This window comes from Zea mays, chromosome 7 (genome assembly GCF_902167145.1).
Source record: "Zea mays cultivar B73 chromosome 7, Zm-B73-REFERENCE-NAM-5.0, whole genome shotgun sequence".
Classification (NCBI taxonomy): Eukaryota; Viridiplantae; Streptophyta; class Magnoliopsida; order Poales; family Poaceae; genus Zea; species Zea mays.
The window spans coordinates 118,029,947-118,053,531 of NC_050102.1; the positions used below are offsets into that span (position 1 = coordinate 118,029,947).

Consider the following 23,585-nt stretch of genomic DNA (forward strand, 5'->3'; position numbering starts at 1 on the left):
GAAGTGACTTTCAAGGACTTGTATCATCTCGATGTACTGTTCTTGAATGAATAAAAATCCTTCCCTTTTGAAAAAATGGATAGTTCACTGAGATGTCAGTCTGCAGTTATCCAGCACTCATAAACACTAAGGTGTAGGCAAACCCTAAAATGGAGCATTTGTTTGTTTAGCAAGAAGTGTAAATCTGGAGAAATGATATGCATCTAGTCCAACGCCAGTCTTGCTGTTGTGTGCAATTGTGCATCGATAATTTTTTCACCTCTTGTTTCAGCAGATCAGCTGTGGTATGTGAGAGTTCTTGGTGTACTTGTAAAAGTTGAATAGTCAGCTATCTTAGGCCGGATAACTATCGTTAGCTATCTTAGGCCGGCACCGTCGCAGGTTGTTATGATATTACAAACGCATATGCTTATCTAAGTAATAGATACATATACCAGCAGTACCGGCCATTGATCAGATCAGTGCAAGCAATGCATGCCTACCTAGTTTTTAGCGGCACCGTCTTATGATATTACAAACGCATGCTTATCTAATTAATAGATCGGACTTGATATTACAAACACGCATAGGCATGCATGTTCAGATCAAACTAGATACATATACCAGCAGTACCGGCAATCGATCAGTGCAAGCAATGCATGCCTGCCTACCTAGTTTTTAGCGGCCATCGATCAGTGCATGCAATCGGTACCTCTATTTACGTTTTACCGGCCATCAGTGCATGCATGCAAAGGGATCAGGCGCCTGTTCAAGCGCGGATCGGAAACGAAGAGACCTAATCCTCATCCAATTCCATCGATCATCTATCTCATCACCATATGTTCAATCCACCACCATCATATCCTTAAGGGAAGAGATAATCATATTCTCAAGGGAAGGGAAGAGATGGAGGAGCAGCTACCTGACGATATGCTTGTGGAAATCCTGAGCCGCCTCCCGCCCAGCAGCCTAGCGGCGTCACGCTGCGTCTCCAAGCACTTGTGCTCCATCGTTGACGCCCGACGTCTCCTGCGCGCCGGCCACCTCCTTCCTCTCCGCCTCGACGCCTTCTACTGCATCAGCCTGGCCTCGGTCGATCGGGAGACATATCTTTTCGCACGGCCATCGGTAGCGCGTCGGATCCCCGGCGCCTGCCTTGACTTCAGGGTATATCTTGAGGTTGTGGATCACTGCAACGGTCTACTGTTGCTGTGTGACATGGTGCTCAACCCTGCCACACGGCAATCGGCAGCCCTGCCTAACGCCCCGGATCCATCCATTGAGAACATGCTTGGGGTCGCCACAGTTTGGGCCGGGACAGCGCCGCACCGCCCCCCATTTTACTTGTATACAGACTTTAATCTTGTGTACGACCCCATGGCCGAGTCGCCGGAGCATTTCGAGGTATTTCTGATCCCCGTGTTATCGTGCGGCCATAGTGGTTTGATGTCCGACAATATCACCATCAACCTTGAGGAGCAAGAATGGCCGCCATCGACATTCAGAACCCACGTCTTCTCGTCGAGGAGCTGGAGGTGGGAGGAGAGGTCCTGGGTCCGCCAAGGGGAGCCTACGGGGACCATGGCCGATATGCTGCGCTCCGAGCATGGCTCGAATCACAAGGCTGTCTATTTTCGAGGAGCACTCTATGTGCATTATTCAAATGAATCTGTCATGAGATATCGATATCAATGGCGTTTCATCATCTATTATTATTATTATTATTATTATTATTATTATTATTATTATTGTTGTTGTTGTTGTTGTTGTTGTTAATAAATAAATATATTTGGTATCATTAATTTTAATTAATTGTAGGATATCCATATCCAAGGATAGGAATACATATCAAATGATGAGACTTCCAGCAATACGGAGCAAACAGATAGTTGAGAGAGCTACCTTTTACTTGGGAAAATCTGAGAAAGGAGTATATTGTGCGTTGTTTTATTGGGCCCAGGATGACAGCGACCCCCAGTTTCGAGTCTGGTCTCTTATGGAGGAAGAGATGAATGGACGTGATGGACAAATTCATATGAAGTGGTTGATAAAGACTAGCATCAGCCTTAAACCCCTGCTGGCACAACTTCATCATTGTGGTCACGACTTGACTCCAGATGAATGGAGGATCATCTATAACCGCCATGACCGTGACCTTGCTGGTTCGTCTGCACAAGATGATAATGATGATGAATGGGACTTTGAAAATGCTCATGAGATTGTCCTTGAAGCACCTAACAATGTTAAAGACTGGTACCCTATAGATTTTCTCGGATTTCATCCTTACAAGGAGATTGTCTTCTTTTCCTTATCATGGAAGACAATATCTTATAATTTGAATACCACAAAGGTTCGACAGCTGGGCTGCGCAGCTCATATACCGGTGGGCATAAAAACTTGTTTTCCATACACACCCTGCTACCTGACGATGGAGAAATTAACTAACAGTTGATCGTCCTCCGCCCACCACTTTTGATGATGATTAGTGCTTATAATTACTTACTTAACTAGAGAGTGCACATCTTTCTTCCACTTTACATTATATTTGTCAGATTATCTTTAATTTTGGCAATACATATTTTACTTCCGTTTTTTTAAAAAAAAAGAGATGATATTATACTAGTCAAATTGAATGGACATTGTTTTAATTGATCGCACATGCACGAAGGTGTCTTGCTCGACAAAGCACGACGAGAGCCAGCCATGCCATCAGGTGGCTGGCACATCCACTGCTGTTGCCGGTGCCCAACAACATACCACCACCAAGCTGCTCTGGCTGCTGTGGGCTGAGAAGGAGTACACGAGCCCGGACCGATAACGAAGATCATCGCTACTCTGTTAACAAAGATCATACCGTCAAAGATCATACCGTCGTAGATCGCCCTTCACTCTGCGATTAATTAGTCTTTGTGTTCACAATCATCGCCAACGACCAGCCAGCCAACCTCCTCGATCAGTGTCGTAGATGCCACAGTGGCAAGAGCAAGGCGCGCCCTCGAGCGCCTATTCCGGGTGCTCGACAATAGTAGTTGTCACCATCTCTCAAGTGACCAATTAATAACTTTTTATCACCACTACAGTAAAAGGAACAATTTCCGACGGCCAAATCCGTCAGACATAAGGATTGCACCGTCGGAGATAACCAATGTCCGACGGCATCAACCTATGTCCGACGGTTTTAGGCCGTCGGAGATAAGGCGTCGAAAATAGGCTTATGTCCGACGGCCGCCGTCGGAAATAACCTATCTCCGACGGCCGCCTCGGCCCGTAGGAAGCAATAAAGGTCAACCGTTTTACCGCCCAGCCTGTGGGTCCCACAGCGTTATGTCCGACGGTCTAACCTTAGCCGTCGGACATAAGTGAGCCATTATCTCCGACGGTTTCTAAAGCCGTCGGACATAAGTGAGCCCTTATGTCCGACGGCTAAGGTTAGGCCGTCGGACATAATATATTTCAGAAGTTACAAAAAATTCTGTTTTTTAAAAAATCTGACATTTACAAAACAAAAACAGATTTCATGCACATATACACATTCACAATCATAAATATACACATTCACATAAGTATTCACATTCACAATCACAAATATTCTCACATAAATATTAACATTCACAAATTTAACATCAACATATAGGTCCGACGGTTGTTGCAAACTGACATTGTGTCTCATAAACAAGTGTTGTAATCACGGTTGCAAACAAGTGTTGCAAAGTGTTTCACAAATTAACATCATGACACATCAATCATATCCATCGCCTGGATGGTTCGAGTAGCCACCTCCTCCTGCTGGACTATGCGTGTTGAAAAGGTTATTCACCCACGAGTGCGATGCATCGTCTTGACCAGACCCATCTCCTGGTGCTGCAACTGAAGCGAAGGGTGTCTGAAATCCCTATAACACACGCACATGAAATTGTAACCACTCAGTTTTTCATTTAAACAAAAAAGACATCTATGAACATGTCACACACGCATATGTGTACATACCGTAGGGAAATGTGACGGAGGCGGAGGTGGAGGTGGAGGCGCAAGCATTGGCATCGGAAGTGCAAAGTCCGGAGGCGGCATCCCATAGGTGGGCATCGGGACGCCCGCTTGTTGGGCTAGTTGCTACAAATTATATACAAGTCATTGTTGAGCAAATAATATACACATCATGTGTTTTACAAAATAAGCTACAAAATGTTACTTCAACTTACCGAGAGAAGAGCTTGATTTAGGGCCTGGAGGTTTGCATAATACTCGTCCCTCTTCTTCTGGTACTCGGCTTGTTGCCTCTAGTACTCAGATTGTTGCCTCTGGTACTCTAATTGTTCCCTCAAGACTGATTGATGGTACTCTGCCTGTTGACGCAACACTGCAATCTCTATCTCCTGGGCGGATGATCGTGAACAGGACGACTGTGAAGACGACGATGTGGACTGTCGTCCACGGCGTCTCAGCTCTCTGGAATCAATCGTAGAATCAAAAATATCCAACCTACAAGAGTGAACCATGCACTTAGTATAGTAACTCATGCCTCAGTTGAATCGCAAGCATATGATGACAATTTTGAAATCCAAATCAAATAATCTCACCGTCCGTGGGCTTGTCCTCCTCCGCTAGCATATGCTGCCTGAGGGTCGATTGGCTGGCTCCTCCAATCGTACTCCTGCCCATGGCGTTGAACCATCTCCTGCCCATACGAAGCCTGGAGGCAAACAATATCAAATATAAGTGCATAACCCCTATGCCCTTGCAAACAATATCAAACACATAACAGAGTATCAGAAACTCACTAGACGGTCGGTGGCCGTCTGAGTGCATAACACATCAGGATTCTGAGGATCAGAACCCCTATGCCCTTGCATATACACCTCCACATCCGTGGGCGTACGGCCGGATTTGACTTCCTGTACATAAAAGTTATAATGACACATTTCTATGTAATTCAAAAGTTACAACAAACTGTGACTTACCATTCGCTTAGCCAAGCGCACATGACCATCACCGCCGTAGTTGTGGAACGTCTCAGTCCCACGGTTTCCCCTGTTCCTTTCGGAAATGGCACGAAACTCAGGGGAAGCCCACCATCTGCACAATGCCCGATAACCCTCTGATCGGGTGGCCATCCACGGCACCGACACCTACATGAATTTTTTTAAATAAAGCAAGCAAATACATGGCTTCGTGCGATATGAGAGGCAAGAACCTGTTTACCTCTAGGTATTGCTCCTCCGTCAAGTAAATTGATGACCACTCGGCCTTGGTATTTGGCATCAGTCGATCATCGGCATTTGCTCTGTACCATGCCTTTATAGCCTGAATTCGTGCATAGTACGTTGCATCTGCAACGACATCATTCGCGTTATACTCAAACATGTAACGAGCGTTCATATCATATGATCCATCGTCCGGCAACTTGTATCGTTTCTGCAAAAAAAATAGTGTTATCATAAAAGCAAACATATATGGAATAACTAAAATAGTATAAATAATTCATACCCAGAATGCATCCCAAACTAGTGCCTGTGTGTTGCCAAACATTCTACAGACACCATGGCGATAATGCTCCCAAGTGGTGGCGGGGACAGACTCGCCAGTAGGCAAAGTCACAACACCAGGCCAGTGCAGACGAACAAGATTACCAAGGACCATGTTCACCTGCCTGTAGTGTCCTGTGCCTGTGAACGAGTCATTGATCCAAGTCCTGCAAATAGAAAACAATGTGGAAATTAAAACATAACTTTCAATAACATTTAAGCAAAGACATGTCACTCACTTTCCACTAGGCTTTATCAAAACCCAAGATTCAGGTGGAAGCTCTGGAGGTGGTCCAACAAAATGCAGCTTCCTCGTTCTCCTAACTCGAGAAGTTCCAGACCCAGCTGCGGAATCTCCACCAGCTCCAGAATCGCCAGCCCTAGAATCCCAACCAGCATCGTCTCCAGCATCATCTCCCACATTATCTCCACCATCATCTTCAACATCATCTCTTGCATGATCCTCTACCACTGGTTCCTCAATTTCAGCATTGTCACACCCGGGTTTCGGGGCACCAAGACCCGGGCGCGAACATAATCACCAGGTGTGCTGGGACCAAGTCTCACACATATGATGAATCATGGCACAGGATCGAATGTCACATCTTTACTACATAACAGGAGTTCTATACAAAATAAATAATTACATTATAAGGAGACAACGGTCCAGCAACCCAAAGTTGACTGGGAGACGACGACCTAGATCTCTCACGAACACATCACAGCATCCTCCATGCGCCTCATCCTGTGGTACTTGTTCTTGACCTGTGGGGGGGGGGGGTGTGAGACAACAAGAGTGAGCTCACATACGTTCATCGCTCAACAAGTTGTGGGGAATAATGTGCATGAACTCGCCAAAAGTGGGAGCTCAGGTGAAGTGTAAGGCTTACCAAAGAGAATGGTTAGAGTTGAGCATTGCTTTTAAAGTTGGTCAAAATTTTATTAGCAATTACTAAGTATAAGTAAATACCAACCCAATTAAGAAAAGTAATAACATCACCTGCGATGCAATGCATATGACAAATTGAATTTAGTTCCATAAATTAATCATGTGAGGGTCCGAGCTGCTCATGACCGTGAGCACGGCTAGTATACCAGTTTTACACTCTGCAGAGGTTGCACATCTTTACCCACAAGTCATGTTACCCATCTGCCAAGGGGTCGCGACTTCCCATACACCTCTACCGAGGAGGCAAGGCAGGGTAACACTACGAGGCCTTTACAAAGTTCCACTAGCTTCAGAAAACCCGCTACAGTTTATAGGAAGCTCCAATGCAGGGTTCTTGCCTGACCGCCATCGCAGCAAAATCAACCAAGGACCTCCCTACACTGACCACTCCCCTACTGCCCTTGCCCCTTTCGGGTAAGGTAGTCCTCCACTAGCTTTCCTAATTAATCAGCCAAGGGCGTCCATAAACCCTTGTGGTAGCACTGTTTTCCCGGGTGGTCGCTCCATGTTCCAATTAACATAATGATCTTATCATGAACAGTGATAATAAACAGATAATAAAAGTGTGATCATGAATAATGTATCTTCATACCCAAAACCACATAAAGCACTAGCAAGTACTACCCAAAAAGTTCAGTGGTAAACAAGGTATAAAGATAATCAAACTAGGGTAACCTATTGGGTCCCATCAAAATTAACCTATGCAGATCATTATGATTAATTAGAACATGAGTGGGTAAAAAGAAGTGATCAAGGGCACAACTTGCCTGGGACTTGAGATTCCAGGTACCAACTTGCTCTTCAGGTGACACGTGTCCTCACCGCTAGTCGTAGCGATACAAACAAATAGTGTATAGGCAAAATTAACATCACACCAAACATAAGAACAAAACTGCGTAATAACGATCTATGCGATACTACGAGATCGTAGATTCGAGAACGACTAAATTTGGAGTTACTGTTGGAAAGATACGGGTTTTGGGAGACCTACTCGATTAACCAATTAGATCTAGATCTTTATGTTGATTATATAAATCATGCAATAAAGATAAATAAATCTAATCTACATTATACTTTGAGTAGAGATCCTATTTTAGTTAGATCATAAACATAGATAAACCATCTTTGATTGAGGAGATTAATCTATTAAACATAGGTTTGAACAATATCTAATTATAAAAGTAAGTGATATGGTACAAATGATAATATTACTGTGCAGTTAACATTATTATGAAGCTAACGCAACTGGAATGGGTTGAAACGGACTTAAAATGAGCAAGTTATGGATTTTCAAAGTTATAGAAATTATTTTTATTCCAAAAATCAATTTCCAGGGTTTTATTCATTTATTATGAATTAAAATGGACTGCGGGTATAATTAGTAAAGAAAACAGGGTCTGAAGTGAAAGGTTACAGGACCCGCTTGTTATGAATCTTAAAGGTGGAAGGGCCGCGGGTTGATTTATAAAGGTTCCAGGGGTTCTTTTGCAACTTGACATACGCGAAGGGGTATGAAGCACCCAGAGTCGTTGGATCCACGTCGCACGGCCCAGATTAGGTTGGCGATGTATCGAAACGTTATCTTTTAATCTCTACCGTCCGCAGTGGATCGAACGGTCCCCGGTCCCTTCATATAGACCAGCGCACGATCACAGCCGCCCGACACGCAACCGATGGCTCAGATTCACCCAACCACATCCGATGGCTAGCCCAAATCCGAACAGTTCGACATACGATCGACGATGGCGCGATCATCTTCATCCTCCAGCAGCCAAGCTCGGCCGCGCACACCACGCTCGCAGCGGCGCGCCCATGAGCGACTGCAATGGCCCACCAGAGCACCACGCCGCGAAGCCCGACGACCACGTCGAATTACTCGGTGTAAAAAGTAATTGGAATATGGGTGATGCAGAGGAGGTTCTACATACCAGCTATGATGAATCCGCGAAGGCCGACCACGGTGGGGGGACGGTTTAACGGCGGGGCACTTGATGGAGGCTCAGAGGAAGGTGGCTTGGGTTCCCAGGCGCAACGCTGCTCGCCCAGAAGTAGTACCGAGCGGCGCTCCTCCCTTTCTCTCTCGGGTGCTACGATGGTGAGGGCTCACGACGCTCGGTGGACGGTGGCTGACGGGGAAACGGCCCCAGATTTATACCCCGAGAGGTGCACCGAAGTCGGGAGGGTAGTTCCGCCAGTTGCGGACCCAGTAGCGGAAGATGCGGCTACGCACACCTGAGTCCGCGGATTCTCGCCGCCGGATGCGGGTCTGTTCGCGGGGTTGAAGCCGGACCTGACCGATGGGGTCTACTAGTCAGTCGCCACGAGGGAAAGACTGGAGCGCACGGTAGCGCGCGCGGCCGAGAGGCTGAGCAGTGGCCCCGCAACGTCAGCGAGATAGGAAATACGCAGGCGCGGGGGAGCGACTGACGGTAGTGGCCCACATGTCGGCACTTTTACCATCCTGGGCCGCGCGGTGAGGGAGATGGGCTGAGGGGGAGGGAATTCAGCCCAGAATCCAGTTTGTCCATTTTCCTTTTTTTTCTTTTTAATTTCTTTTCTAATTCCTAATTCAAATTTAGTTTACAATTCACACTCAAGGTTTGAGTTCAACTTTTAAATGCACAGTGAAAACTCCAGCATGAGATTCAAGTTATATTTGTAGGTAATATTTTATTCAGTTATTTAGAAATATATATTTCAAATATGAAGTAAACATATTGTTGAGAAATACTATTTTGAATGTAAGTTTAAAGGTTCTCCCATAATTCAACATCTGTTTATTATTATTTATTAAAATTAAAGGGATATGTTTTATGAAGGATGAAAAACATTTATATAAGTTATTTTATCTTAAATTATTCGAACATTTTTTGTAACTTCACAAAATAAGATTTTGGGTATTACAAATCCTACCCCCTTAACAAAAATCTCGTCCTCAAGATTTGTAAGAAAAGGGATCCTAAAGGATTGGTTTGCAATTCAACTTTTAGTCTTATAATTGTACCAAAAGTCCAGAATCTCATTTTTTTAGTCAATAGGGGTTGATTAGGAGAGCATAGGTATTCAGCCACTTATCATGTAGGATCTAAGAGATGGATAAGTTAGAGCAAGAATAGCCTGGGATAAGAAAGTTTCCGGTGAGAAAGAACTCCTTGTTGGGTGGTAATGCATTGGAAGATCGAGTTTGACTTCTCTTTTTTTCTTGACGAGGTTGATCTTTTCCTTTTCTAGTCTTGGTCTCATTGAGTCGGGGTCAGGGTATATCATCAGAGTTGGGGCACATGGTTGAAATAGTTATGGGTGAGATGGACTACATGATGTAGGTCAAAGTTTGTTTGATGTTAGGTGGGGATAGACAGTTTATGCAATTCTTCTTGACTCTATTGGTTGGATCAGATCTCATGCATGTGGCTGAATTGGTTTAAGGCACTAGTTTTTTTAGTGCATGAGGGGTATGGCCTTATCTTTTGTACCAACATTAAGTATTTTACTCTAGATTAGATCATAATAGATTAGATAAAATCTAGATTAGATTGGTATGACTAGTTTGACTAGATATGATCTAATTAATTTGCATTAGATCATGGTTGTTAAACTAGGGTGGATAAGTATGCTTATTAGGATATGATGGATCCATAAAGATAGAATCTTTTGAGGTCAGTTAGATCTACTAGGGTGACATAATATCTTTTCAAGATAAGATGAGTATCTTTTTAAGATAAGATGGATCTATGAGTGTATGATAGAATCTTTCAAGATGAGATAGATATTGTTAGGCTAGATACTTTAATGAGGTAGTTTATCTAGTTATTTTATAAATATTTTTTTTATACCTATGTGTATATTCAGATGCAATTGTGGATATTACTCCACAACCCATCACATTCAATCAAAGATCCAAATCATACAAGTATCATAAGAACAAGCAATCAAGTGTATAGATACCTTAAAAATAGTTTTATTTTTGTTCCTAAGAGTAGATCTCCTATTCCTAAAGGTCACTTTAGGCACAGGATTTCAAAGTGTGAAATCCAAGTTTGTCTTTAGAAGGAAAAGGTAAGGATAATCAGAGTAAAGCGGAAATAGATGAGAAAAGATTAAGAAAAGTTTAGAAAGAATCAGAGTAGCAAAGGTAAGTAAGTAATGGTTGTCCAGTTCTATCTAGGTTTCATCCTACAGTCAACATTGCTCTGATACCACTTCTGTCACACCCGGGTTTCGGGGCACCAAGACCCGGGCGCGAACATAATCACCAGGTGTGCTGGGACCAAGTCTCACACATATGATGAATCATGGCACAGGATCGAATGTCACATCTTTACTACATAACAGGAGTTCTATACAAAATAAATAATTACATTATAAGGAGACAACGGTCCAGCAACCCAAAGTTGACTGGGAGACGACGACCTAGATCTCTCACGAACACATCACAGCATCCTCCATGCGCCTCATCCTGTGGTACTTGTTCTTGACCTGTGGGGGGGGTGAGACAGCAAGAGTGAGCTCACATACGTTCATCGCTCAACAAGTTGTGGGGAATAATGTGCATGAACTCGCCAAAAGTGGGAGCTCAGGTGAAGTGTAAGGCTTACCAAAGAGAATGGTTAGAGTTGAGCATTGCTTTTAAAGTTGGTCAAACTTTTATTAGCAATTACTAAGTATAAGTAAATACCAACCCAATTAAGAAAAGTAATAACATCACCTGCGATGTAATGCATATGACAAATTGAATTTAGTTCCATAAATTAATCATGTGAGGGTCCGAGCTGCTCATGACCGTGAGCACGGCTAGTATACCAGTTTTACACTCTGCAGAGGTTGCACATCTTTACCCACAAGTCATGTTACCCATCTGCCAAGGGATCGCGACTTCCCATACACCTCTACCGAGGAGGCGAGGCAGGGTAACACTACGAGGCCTTTACAAAGTTCCACTAGCTTCAGAAAACCCGCTACAGTTTATAGGAAGCTCCAATGCAGGGTTCTTGCCTGTCCGCCATCGCAGCAAAATCAACCAAGGACCTCCCTACACTGACCACTCCCCTACTGCCCTTGCCCTTTTCGGGTAAGGTAGTCCTCCACTAGCTTTCCTAATTAATCAGCCAAGGGCGTCCATAAACCCTTGTGGTAGCACTGTTTTCCCGGGTGGTCGCTCCATGTTCCAATTAACATAATGATCTTATCATGAACAGTGATAATAAACAGATAATAAAAGTGTGATCATGAATAATGTATCTTCATACCCAAAACCACATAAAGCACTAGCAAGTACTACCCAAAAAGTTCAGTGGTAAACAAGGTATAAAGATAATCAAACTAGGGTAACCTATTGGGTCCCATCAAAATTAACCTATGCAGATCATTATGATTAATTAGAACATGAGTGGGTAAAAAGAAGTGATCAAGGGCACAACTTGCCTGGGACTTGAGATTCTAGGTACCAACTTGCTCTTCAGGTGACACGTGTCCTCACCGCTAGTCGTAGCGATACAAACAAATAGTGTATAGGCAAAATTAACATCACACCAAACATAAGAACAAAACTGCGTAATAACGATCTACGCGATACTACGAGATCGTAGATTCGAGAACGACTAAATTTGGAGTTACTATTGGAAAGATACGGGTTTCGGGAGACCTACTCGATTAACCAATTAGATCTAGATCTTTATGTTGATTATATAAATCATGCAATAAAGATAAATAAATCTAATCTACATTATACTTTGAGTAGAGATCCTATTTTAGTTAGATCATAATCATAGATAAACCATCTTTGATTGAGGAGATTATTCTATTAAACATAGGTTTGAACAATATCTAATTATAAAAGTAAGTGATATGGTACAAATGACAATATTACTGTGCAGTTAACATTATTATGAAGCTAACGCAACTGGAATGGGTTGAAACGGACTTAAAATGAGCAAGTTATGGATTTTCAAAGTTATAGAAATTATTTTTATTCCAAAAATCAATTTCCAGGGTTTTATTCATTTACTATGAATTAAAATGGATTGCGGGTATAATTAGTAAAGAAAACAGGGTCTGAAGTGAAAGGTTACAGGACCCGCTTGTTATGAATCTTAAAGGTGGAAGGGCCGCAGGTTGATTTATAAAGGTTCCAGGGGTTCTTTTGCAACTTGACAAGCGCGAAGGGGTATGAAGCACCCAGAGTCGTTGGATCCACGTCGCACGGCCCAGATTAGGTTGGCGATGTATCGAAACATTATCTTTTAATCTCTACCATCCGCAGTGGATCGAACGGTCCCCGGTCCCTTCATATAGACCAGCGCACGATCACAGCCGCCCGACACGCAACCGATGGCTCAGATTCACCCAACCACATCCGATGGCTAGCCCAAATCTGAACCGTTCGACATACGATCGATGATGGCACGATCATCTTCATCCTCCAGCAGCCAAGCTTGGCCGCGCACACCACGCTCGCAGCGGCGCGCCCATGAGCGACGGCAATGGCCCACCAGAGCACCACGCCGCGAAGCCCGACGACCACGTCGAATTACTCGGTGTAAAAAGTAATTGGAATATGGGCGATGCAGAGGAGGTTCTACATACCAGCTATGATGAATCCGCGGAGGCCGACCACGGTGGGGGGACGGTTTAACGGCGGGGCACTTGATGGAGGCTCAGAGGAAGGTGGCTTGGGTTCCCAGGCGCAACGCGGCTCGCCCAGAAGTAGTACCGAGCGGCGCTCCTCCCTTTCTCTCTCGGGTGCTATGATGGTGAGGGCTCACGACGCTCGGTGGACGGTGGCTGACGGGGAAACGGCCCCAGATTTATACCCCGAGAGGTGCACCGAAGTCGGGAGGGTAGTTCCGCCAGTTGCGGACCCAGTAGCGGAAGATGCGGCTGCGCACACCTGAGTCCGCGGATTCTCGCCGCCGGATGCGGGTCTCTTCGCGGGGTTGAAGCCGGACCTGACCGATGGGGTCTACTAGTCAGTCGCCACGAGGGAAAGACTGGAGCGCAAGGTAGCGCGCGTGGCCGAGAGGCTGAGCAGTGGCCCCGCAACGTCAGCGAGAGAGGAAATACGCAGGCGCGGGGGAGCGACTAACGGTAGTGGCCCACATGTCGGCACTTTTACCATCGTGGGCCGCGCGGTGAGGGAGATGGGCTGAGGGGGAGGGAATTCAGCCCAGAATCCAGTTTGTCCATTTTCCTTTTTTTCTTTTTAATTTCTTTTCTAATTCCTAATTCAAATTTAGTTTACAATTCACACTCAAGGTTTGAGTTCAACTTTTAAATGCATAGTGAAAACTCCAGCATGAGATTCAAGTTATATTTGTAGGTAATATTTTATTGAGTTATTTAGAAATATATATTTCAAATATGAAGTAAACATATTATTGAGAAATACCATTTTGAATGTAAGTTTAAAGGTTCTCCCATAATTCAACATCTGTTTATTATTATTTATTAAAATTAAAGGGATATGTTTTATGAAGGATGAAAAACATTTATATAAGTTATTTTATCTTAAATTATTGGAACATTTTTTTGTAACTTCACAAAATAAGATTTTGGGTATTACAAGCATCCTATGAAACAAATACCTTACATCATACAATATTAAGTAACTCAAATAATGTAATTTAACAACTAACTTACATCTTGTGGAGGCAAATGTTCTGCTAGCGCTCTCCGTCTGCTCATGGTAGAACCTGTGCCCTGAAAAATTGAATCCTCACCCCTCGAGCTGCTCCTCAAGCTACTCCTCGTCCCAAGCAAACTACGAGCAAAAGTCTTCATTTTCTTTGACATCCTATTTTAACAACAACAAGTTAGTACATAAATCGACAATAAAATAATAAAATATGCAATAAAATCATAAAATATGCAACAAAATCATAAAATATGCAACAAAATCATAAAATATGCAATAAAATCATAAGATATGCAATAAAATCATGATCCATACTCGTCAATCGTAATCGTAATCAAAATCAGGATCTAGTTGCTTTCGTCGATTTAATGGACGCCAAGTAGCTTTCTTCTTTCTCGTCACTCATATTCGTTTTGGAGGAACCTCTACATCATTTTGATCACCTAATAAAGATTCTTCCAACATTTCAGTTTGTACATTAAACGTGCTTGTAAGTTCTTCGTCTTGGAAAATCTCAGCAGCCCCCACTTCCTGCTCGATTTGACTTTCAACATAACCAGCATCACCAGGAGCATATAGTCGTTCACGAGGATTAACTTTGTACACTACCGTCCAATCAACCAAACCCTTTTTCTTAGATGGATATGTCATATAATACACCTGCTCGCATTGGTGGGCAAGGATTATAGTGTCGTGGCCTTTTAATCTATCGTTGTGTTTGACTTCCACCATGTCATATTGATTTTCTCGCGTTGTATTTGGAGAAAACCAATCACAATCGAAGAACACCACTTTGAGTTGTTTATCTCCAAAAAACTTGTACTCGATTATATCATTAATGACTCCATAATAATTAGTCACCTTCCTTTCATCATCGACAGCTCTAGTTACAACTCCGGAATTTGTCATGGCTGCTAGAGGATGATCATCTTCGAACCTTGTGGAACGGAATCTAAAACCATTGACATCATACCGACCATAACGTCTGCCAGTTACTGCTCCTAGGGATAATTGTCGAAGGTCCGGGTGTATATTGTCATTTTTATCTACATAATCTCAAAACCAACACAAGAAATTAAGTCCCCCATCTTTTCCCTCTCGACGAATCTGGTCATGTTCACAGCCAGATATGCAATTTTGAGAATCAAATTCCCTGTTAGTACAAGGAAACAAACCTTTTAGTATCACAACAAAAATTCTAGCGGCAATGACTAAAATAAAGTTTACACTTACAGGAGAAACTGACTCATCTCTTCCATGTTGTTATACATGTAGAGTAAAGCAGTCTTCCATTCGTCGTTGGTGAAACAATATGTTGTGCTGGGTCCTACAGTTTTTCCCCTCCATTGAAAAATTTCAATATCACTGATAGGGGGCTCATCGACATGATACCGCAACGTAGGGGCATTGACATTGTGTTCCTCTGCAAAGTACAGGCCCGTGAACGATGCTATCTCTTTGTATTTGAATTCTTCAGCGATGCACCCTTCAACTCGTCTCTTATTACCAACCATTGCACGTAGCTTCTTTAGTGTCCTTTCGATGTGATACATCCATCTATATTGCACAGGACCTCCTACCTTAGCTTCGTATGGTAGGTGAACAAGTAGATGTTGCATCGGATTGAAGAAACCTGGTGGAAATATTTTTTTCAAGTTTGCATACCAAAATCGGTATTTGTTGCTCAAGCTTCTCCATCATCTCTTTCTTTATTTCTTTAGCACAAAGATGTCTATAAAAGTAGCTTAGCTCCGCTAATGCTTTCCAGACATCATTTTTTACAAAACCACGAAACATAACAGGAAGGAGTCTTTCCATTATTATGTGGTAGTCATGACTCTTCAACCCAGAAAACTTGCCCGTCTTCAAATTCACCGACCTTCTAAAGCCCGCGGCGTAACCATCTAGGAACTTTTAGTTTTTCAACCATTTCATCAATTGTTTCTTCCTTTTAGGTTTAATACTGAAAGGAGCACGTGGCTTCTTCTGATTCTCTCCTATCTCCATAGTTGGTCTTCTACAGATTAAGGCCAAGTCTTTCCTAGCCTTAGGGTTGTCTTTTGTTTTGTCAGTGATATTCATGCAAGTGCTGATAATGCTTTCACCCATATTTCGTTCCTGGTGCATGACATCAATGTTATGCATTAGAATCAAGGCTTTCATATAAGGGAGTTCCCATAGACCACATTTGTGAGTCCAATTATGCTCGGTTTCATAACCTTCAAAACGATTTCCATGTTCGTTTAGTTTCAAATCATTAAGTCTCGCGAGAATCTCTGGACCACTTAGACGCTTGGGTGGTCCCCTCGTCACAATCGTGTTCTTTTTAAAAGCGTTCCTATCGAACCTGAACGGGTGATCCTCTAGCAAAAAACATCTATGGCAATCGAAGTAACATATCTTTCCACCAAACTTTAGTCGAAAGCATAAAGTGTCTTCAACGCATATCGGACATGTCAAAATCCCATGACAACTCCATCCAGCAAAGATACCATAAGCCATAAAATCATGAATAGACCATAAAAATGCGGCTCTCAGGTTGAACTTCTGTTTCTTATAACAATCGTACGCCTCGACTCCTTCCCACAAAATTTTCAATTCTTCAATCAGGGGTCTCATCATCACATCGATCTTTGTTCCAGGATGATTCAGACCATGTATTACAAGACACAAGAAAATAAATTCATATTTCATGCAAAGAGCTAGTGGAAGGTTGTATGGAACAGCAAAGACGGGCCAACATGAGTAGGACGTTGCAGTTAGATTGAATGGCGAGAAACCATCTGTTGCCAAACCGAAGCGGACATTCCGCACTTCATTAGCAAAGCTGGAATCAAAAGCATCTAGTGCCTTCCATGCATCTGTATCAGCTGGGTGCACCATGACATTTGGATTCTCACGTACCCCTTCTTTGTGCCACCTCATGTGTCTGGCTGTATTCTTGGAGATGAACAAACGTTTCAACCGAGGTATAAGAGGCATGTAACAAAGCTGCTTACGTGCAATCTTCGTAGTCACGGTCAAACCATCGTCATTTTCAACCTGAACGAATCTACGCTCACCACAAACAGTACACTTCTTCTCACCCGCGGTCTCCTTCCAGAAAAGCATACAATTATTATCACAGACATCGATTTTTTCGTAGTCCATACCGAGCCCAGATAACAACTTTTTGGACTGATACATGTCCTTTGGCATCTTGTGATTCTCCGGAAGTACATCACTGATCAAGTTCAAAAGCTCCTTGTAGCAGTTGTTTGAGAATGCAAACTTAGACTTAATAGCCATAAGTCGAGTCACAAATACAAGGACGGTCACTTTTGTGTGCTCATGCAACGGCTCTTCGGCAGCTTTAAGGAGCTCGAAGAACTTCTGAACCTCAGGTGTAGCTGGATCCTCATACTCGGTGGGTTGATCGGGGTTCTCCGAATCGACGGTTAGAAGCTCATGGCGTACATCGTCAAGCATCTCTTCCATCCTATCATAGTCCTCCTCTTCATGTGACTGAACTTCTGATACAATACGAGGAGGTGGGTCCTCACCGTGGTGCACCCACACCTCATAGCCTGGCATATAACCGTTCTTGCAAAGATCTATTGACATAGTCCTCCTGTCAAGGAAATAAATGTTCCGACACTTGATACAAGGGCACCTAACATCGGTTCCAGTCTCTGACCGAGCAAAAGCATGGTCGAGAAACGTGTCAGTCTTGGCAACCCACTCACTTGATAGAGCATCTCTTTTCTTCCAACCTTCATACATCCACCGACGATCCTCCTCCATGAGGTAACTGGATTACGTTTACTTGATTATTTAAGTAAATCACCCCTATATCTACAGAAAAGAATAAGTAAATTACGTAGTTAAACTAATAAACTACCACTAAGTAAACTAAAGTAACCTATAAACTACCACTAAGTAAACTAATAAACTACCACTAAGTAAACTACCACTAACATATAATATATACGAAATAACATATAATATATACGAAATAACATTGCCACGAGTGCCAAATTATATAAATTAACCTTATTTCCGAGGGCATAATAAAAACCCTCGGAAATTAAAAGTTTAAATTATCTAAAACACCACCAAGTAAATTAAAACAAATTAAATTTATTACATAATCAAATTCCAACTGTCGGACATAACAAGCTAAACAATATTAAACATACAAAAATTTTAATACTAAAAAAAGAGAACTACAAAATAATATATATATATTAACAAAATTAAAAATACTCACTTAGGCTTGACGGCGGGACGATGGTCGACGTGGGCGGGTTGGAGGATGAGTCGGGGCAGCCGGCGTCGGGACAGCTACCCGGACGGTGGCGGCGGCGGGCACGAGCGACGTCGGGGGTGGCAGGCACGGGCGAAGGCGGCGGCGGGCATGCACGGGCGGCGTTGGCGGCGGCAGGCAGGCACGCGCGGGCGGCGGCGGGCACGCGCGGGCGGCGTCGGCGGGTGGGCACGGGCGCTGCGTGCGTCGGCGGCGGCGATGGCAGAGAGCAGCGCGCGGCAGAGAGGAAAACGCGAAATGAAACGGCGCGCGGGTCCTGCGGGCGTTAAAAAACCTTATGTCCGACGGCTACCAGCTCGCCCGTCGGACATAAACTTATTTCCGAGGGCCAGCAGGAAAGCCGTCGGACATAAGTTTTATTTCCGAGGGCCAGCAGAGACCGTCGGACATAAGCTTATGTCCGACGGTCTTGTAGGTAGCCGTCGGAGGTAAGTTGGCCATCGGATGTGCGTCTTTTTACTGTAGTGCACCGTCATTTGCGGTTCTTCTCCCTAGCTTCACGCCTTGACCTCACCTCATGTAGCCATTTCCATCTTGTTGTGTGGGGTTGGATTTAGGGTATAAAAAAAACTTGGCCTAGAGAGAAAGAACATCCTTCCGGTATCATATTAAAAAAGAGATTAAAACATGATCCTGGTCAAGAAAACACCTGAACCTTTGCCCCTATCACTAACGGGTCGATCAACTGCCCACTCTGCAACGGTCCAGCCGGAGAGTGGCAGTGGCACGCAGGATTCGATACGCTAGATGCCCTTTCACGTTGGGTTTAGGGTATAACCAAGCTATATCTTGGGCTGCCAAATTCCTTAAGCAAGGCCACTGGTTGGGTCCCAAGTCGTTTTTATAATTTTCGAAATCCGTTTCGTTAACCAAAATTTGGCTTTTATATTTTCAAATTATAACCCGAAATATAAAAAAACCGGACCAATATGTGTATACTGAACAGTACAAAAAATAGTAAAATTTACCAAAACCCGCTACTTCCCTCTCGAGAAGTTCATCCCTTGTCCCAAATGTTCGGTCAGGGTCGAAAAATAATCCAGTGAAAGAAAAAAATCCAAAATATAATAACAAAAACTTCTAGAAGGATAATAGACTAGTAGGTATTTTCGGGGACAAGTGTCAGGTCGCCCAAAGAAATTATTTAAAAATAATAATATGAGATTTTTTTTGAGAAAACATGTGAATCTATCCCTTGATAGGTGTCAAACAAACTTTTTATGATTATTTTTCACACACATGTTTTCTGCATGATTCAAACCTATGACCTCCCTCACTGCTACGGTTGGGCAAAAAACCCGAGACAACACCAAACCCAAATATTCCAAAACCGAACCTGAACAAACCGAAATATCAGTTCTCGGTTCCCTATTCAGTTCTCAGTTGATAGAAACCGATGTTTTGTTTGGTTCTTCGGTTATAGACCTCGGTTACTCGAACAACCTATGTAGATTCGACCCACAACATGACAACCCAAAGCCCACTCAACCTCATTACTCTCGTATGTGTAAGGGGTTGTTTGTTTGGGATTATAATATGTCTAGATTATATATTCTAACTTTGTTTGGGATTATAATGGACAGATTATATATTCTAACCATTAGTTTAAAATAAGTTAGAATATATAATCTGTACATATTATAATTCCAAACAAATAGACCCTAAGTCACCCAACATAGGGCAGCTTCTCAACCCACTCCACCATCTCTCCAAGTTGGGTGCGGCCCCAAGAAGCGGCGACGACGCATCGCACTTGCGTGGCAGCGTGGTCACACCGAGGAGCCGCACTTTGCTAGTCATCGCTAAAGGCTAGACTCTCCCTCAACGGCTCGTCTCGGCAAGCTGCGATGCCTCCTCCAACACTTAGACTGTTTAACACTGTTTGCAGAGAGAAGATTGAAATAGGAGATGACATAGAGGAACTGCTGGCTAGAGATAGCCTTAGTCACCGACTGCTAGTGTCTCGCGTCCCTAAGCCCCATTGTTGTCAACTGCCGCCTGCGACGTGCCGACGTGCCGCGTGTAGTGTGCCCGAACCTGGTTACATCTTACGTGCTAGCGTGGAGCAGTGCTCCCCTCTCCATTCTCCAATGCTCAAAGGCCACGGCTCGAAATGGAGTTGTTGGAATCTTTGCAATGTAAAAGTATGACTAGGGTACGCTGTCAATCCTATTAAAACCTAGCCTAAGATACCAGATCCCACCCGGACCAGGATATCACAGTTGTCTCGGTCCCGCCTGACTGTTGTTCCAGGTGACATAGTAGGTGTAGGAACAGTTGCCACCAACATAAACCTCTGCTCATGAACAATCCAGAAATAATTTCTGGCACTCTGCTCAAAAATATTTTCTGAATATCCCCAAATATTCAAATTTTGGAATATTCCAGGAATATTCCTTTTCCCTTTTCTTTTTCTAATTCATATGATTATAAAATCCAAAACTCCTCCATCCAAACTCAGATTTTGACAATTCTTGTTTCTAAATTTCTACCAAATTATCATCTATCCAACCATGTCATCCCTTAAGCATGATCCATATTCCAGAAAACTCCAAAAATACTCTTGTCCCATATCCTGCCTATAATTTCCCCATTTGAACTGAGTCAGACAATTCCTTCACCACTATTATTATAAAAAGTGAACTCTATCGTACTAGACCACATGTACCCAGCTATAAATACACCCAATTACCCTCTCCCTCTCCACACTCTCAACACCCAAGGAAAACCCACACGCTTAGTTACCCCGCTCTATTGACTACACACATAGAGTCGCTTCACCTCCAATCCACCCTTCTGGTAAGCACCTACACTCCACCACAAGTAATATCACAACACTACATGACACAGATTCTGCCCAAGACTCTACCCATCCATATATCACCATTCTTGACCACTATATTAAAAATTTGTTGATATACTTGCTGGTTTGTGTGTTGGCTTGTTCTTGTCATGTAATTATTGGAGCGTTGTCTTGTGAAGGATAGTTCCGTGAGTCTATGCCAGACGGTGAAGCAAGAAGCTAGTTCTACGAGCTCTCGCCCCTTCGCCGATTAAAGCAAAGGCAATCTCACTAGAACCCTTTGATGGATAACTTACCTATATTTCAAACACATCCCTCAGCCTGTTATTTTATGCATGATATTATTTTGCTGCTAAGGGACATGTTAATATGGCCACCCAGCCTTACAAATGATCTGAAAAAAGGTGTGGTTTTTCAAAAAAACTTGTTTTTGAAAAAAGGGTGAACGGTTATCACTGTCACCACCATGAGCGGGATGATTAGGACTCCCTGGTTTGGGAGGGCCCTATGGAGTTGGCTCAGCTGAGTTAGGTATGAGCATGAAGGATTGTCTCGTCTTGTATAAGGATTGGTTTGTCATTCTTCACTGCTTGTACTCTTATCAAGTACAACGGCTTGAGACTGTATGGGCAGTCGCTTGATCCAAACTTGCATGGTCTGCACCCCAATGTTATGGTGGCTAGGGAGCACCGGGAGGACAAGGCGGGGGAATGTTTTTGTCCTAGTTTGGGTATGGAGGTGGCCTTGTTCCTTTCGGTATAGTCATTAAGGTAAAGACGTGCAAGGGAGGAGAGAGTTTCGGTATTCAGATCTCACAATAGTGAGATTGCAAAAAACGGACTAGTGGGTAAAGTGTACACCTTTACGCGGAGTCAAAAACCTATTCGAATAGTCCGTGTCCACGGTTATAGATGAGTTATGGGTTGGTTTAACAATTAGTGTTTTGTTTTCCAAAATATTTTGAAAATGGTTTTTGAAAGGTCCGACGGTTGAGCCGTGAGCTATGGTGGATGGGAAGTCTAGTAGCTATTTTTGGAAATAAAAACCGGTGAGAAACTACTGAGATTCCTGAATGGTTTAGTCTAGGGGATTTGGTCCTATTTTGAAAAATATACTGCTCCTTTTGGTGAGGATGCGTTTTGAAAATAAGATGTTTTACAAAATAGCTCTGCATCAAAAATGTTTTTTCTGCAAAATATCATAAGCTCAACATACTCCATGTATTATATCTGATTTCCCTATTCTGTGGGTGAAGGTAGGTTGCTCGGTACGTAAGTACTCACTCTTGCTTATTTGTTGTTTTTCAGAGAAGGAGATCGTTGATTGTGTAAGAGTTACTCCTGTTTCCTAACCATACCGGTGGCTGTTGGACCCCTGATTTGCTTCGCTGTGTATATTGGACTGCTTGAGTCCCACTCTGATGATATGTTCCGAATTGTGGACCAACTCTTAAAGTTGATCGTCACCTGTATAGGTTTGTCTCGTTTAAACAGATCTGGAACCATCTGATGTATAAATGTGTATACTAGCCTCCTAGGACTAGTATTTGAATCACATTTGAGTCCCAAATGATTTGGGACACTTCATAAGAGTATACGTAGTGCACACAGTAATAAAGCAAAAGACAAAGAACAAAATTATAGTCAAGACAAGAGACACATCACAGAGCACGCAGGACATAGGGATTTTTACTAAGGTTCGGTCAATCTTGAAATGCTTGCCTAATCCTCGTTGGAGTTAGCCACACCTTGGCTTGGAGTATCTTACTCTGTCCTTTGAATTCTCAGATATGTCAATGCGACACATAGAGCCTTCCACTATGTCGATGTTTGTTACAATGTTGCCGCGACTGCTTACAATCTTCTTGACAGCACTCCGACAGAGTAACAATGCACTCAGGATCTTGCTCTAGCTCTTAGCAGCACTTCTCCTCTCTCTCTAATTATAACTTGGCCTCTACACAAACTAGAGAGAAATACACAAGAGAGGGATAGCAGAATGATTTGCAATGAGTCTACAATGTATTGTTGCACTTGGGATTCTTGGTCTCTTGAGTATGGATGCCTAGGGGTCCTTTTATAGCCCTAAGGGATCCAATAGCCATTGCCCCTTCCATTTGGAAACTGCTAAAAAAACTGTTTCTGCTACGAAATCACCAGATAGTCTGGTGCACCATACAACAACGATCACCGAATCGCCTGATTGGCCACCTTCCTTCTTTGGACATGGCATTGGACTGTCCAGTGCACCACTAGACAGTCGCCATGTCAGCTAGCTGATGCGGTTGGCGCCCGTCATTGGAAAAGAGCCATTGGAGGAGTGTGGTGCACACAAGACAGTCTAGAATAAAAATCCCGAGACCAATGCCTTCTCGCATGCTATTCCAGGCAACTCAC

At 43.3% G+C, this 23,585-nt stretch overlaps 1 protein-coding gene across 1 annotated transcript; it reads left to right on the forward strand.

Moving 5' to 3' along the window:
* The first annotated feature begins 618 nt into the window (after window positions 1-618).
* LOC103632742 (uncharacterized) lies at window positions 619-2,511 on the forward strand. The gene is made up of 2 exons (XM_008654482.2): window positions 619-1,656; window positions 1,796-2,511. Exons 1-2 carry the CDS (start codon window positions 679-681, stop codon window positions 2,429-2,431), a joined length of 1,614 nt encoding a protein of 537 aa, XP_008652704.1. The 5' UTR covers window positions 619-678; the 3' UTR covers window positions 2,432-2,511.
* The last annotated feature ends 21,074 nt before the right edge of the window (window positions 2,512-23,585 follow it).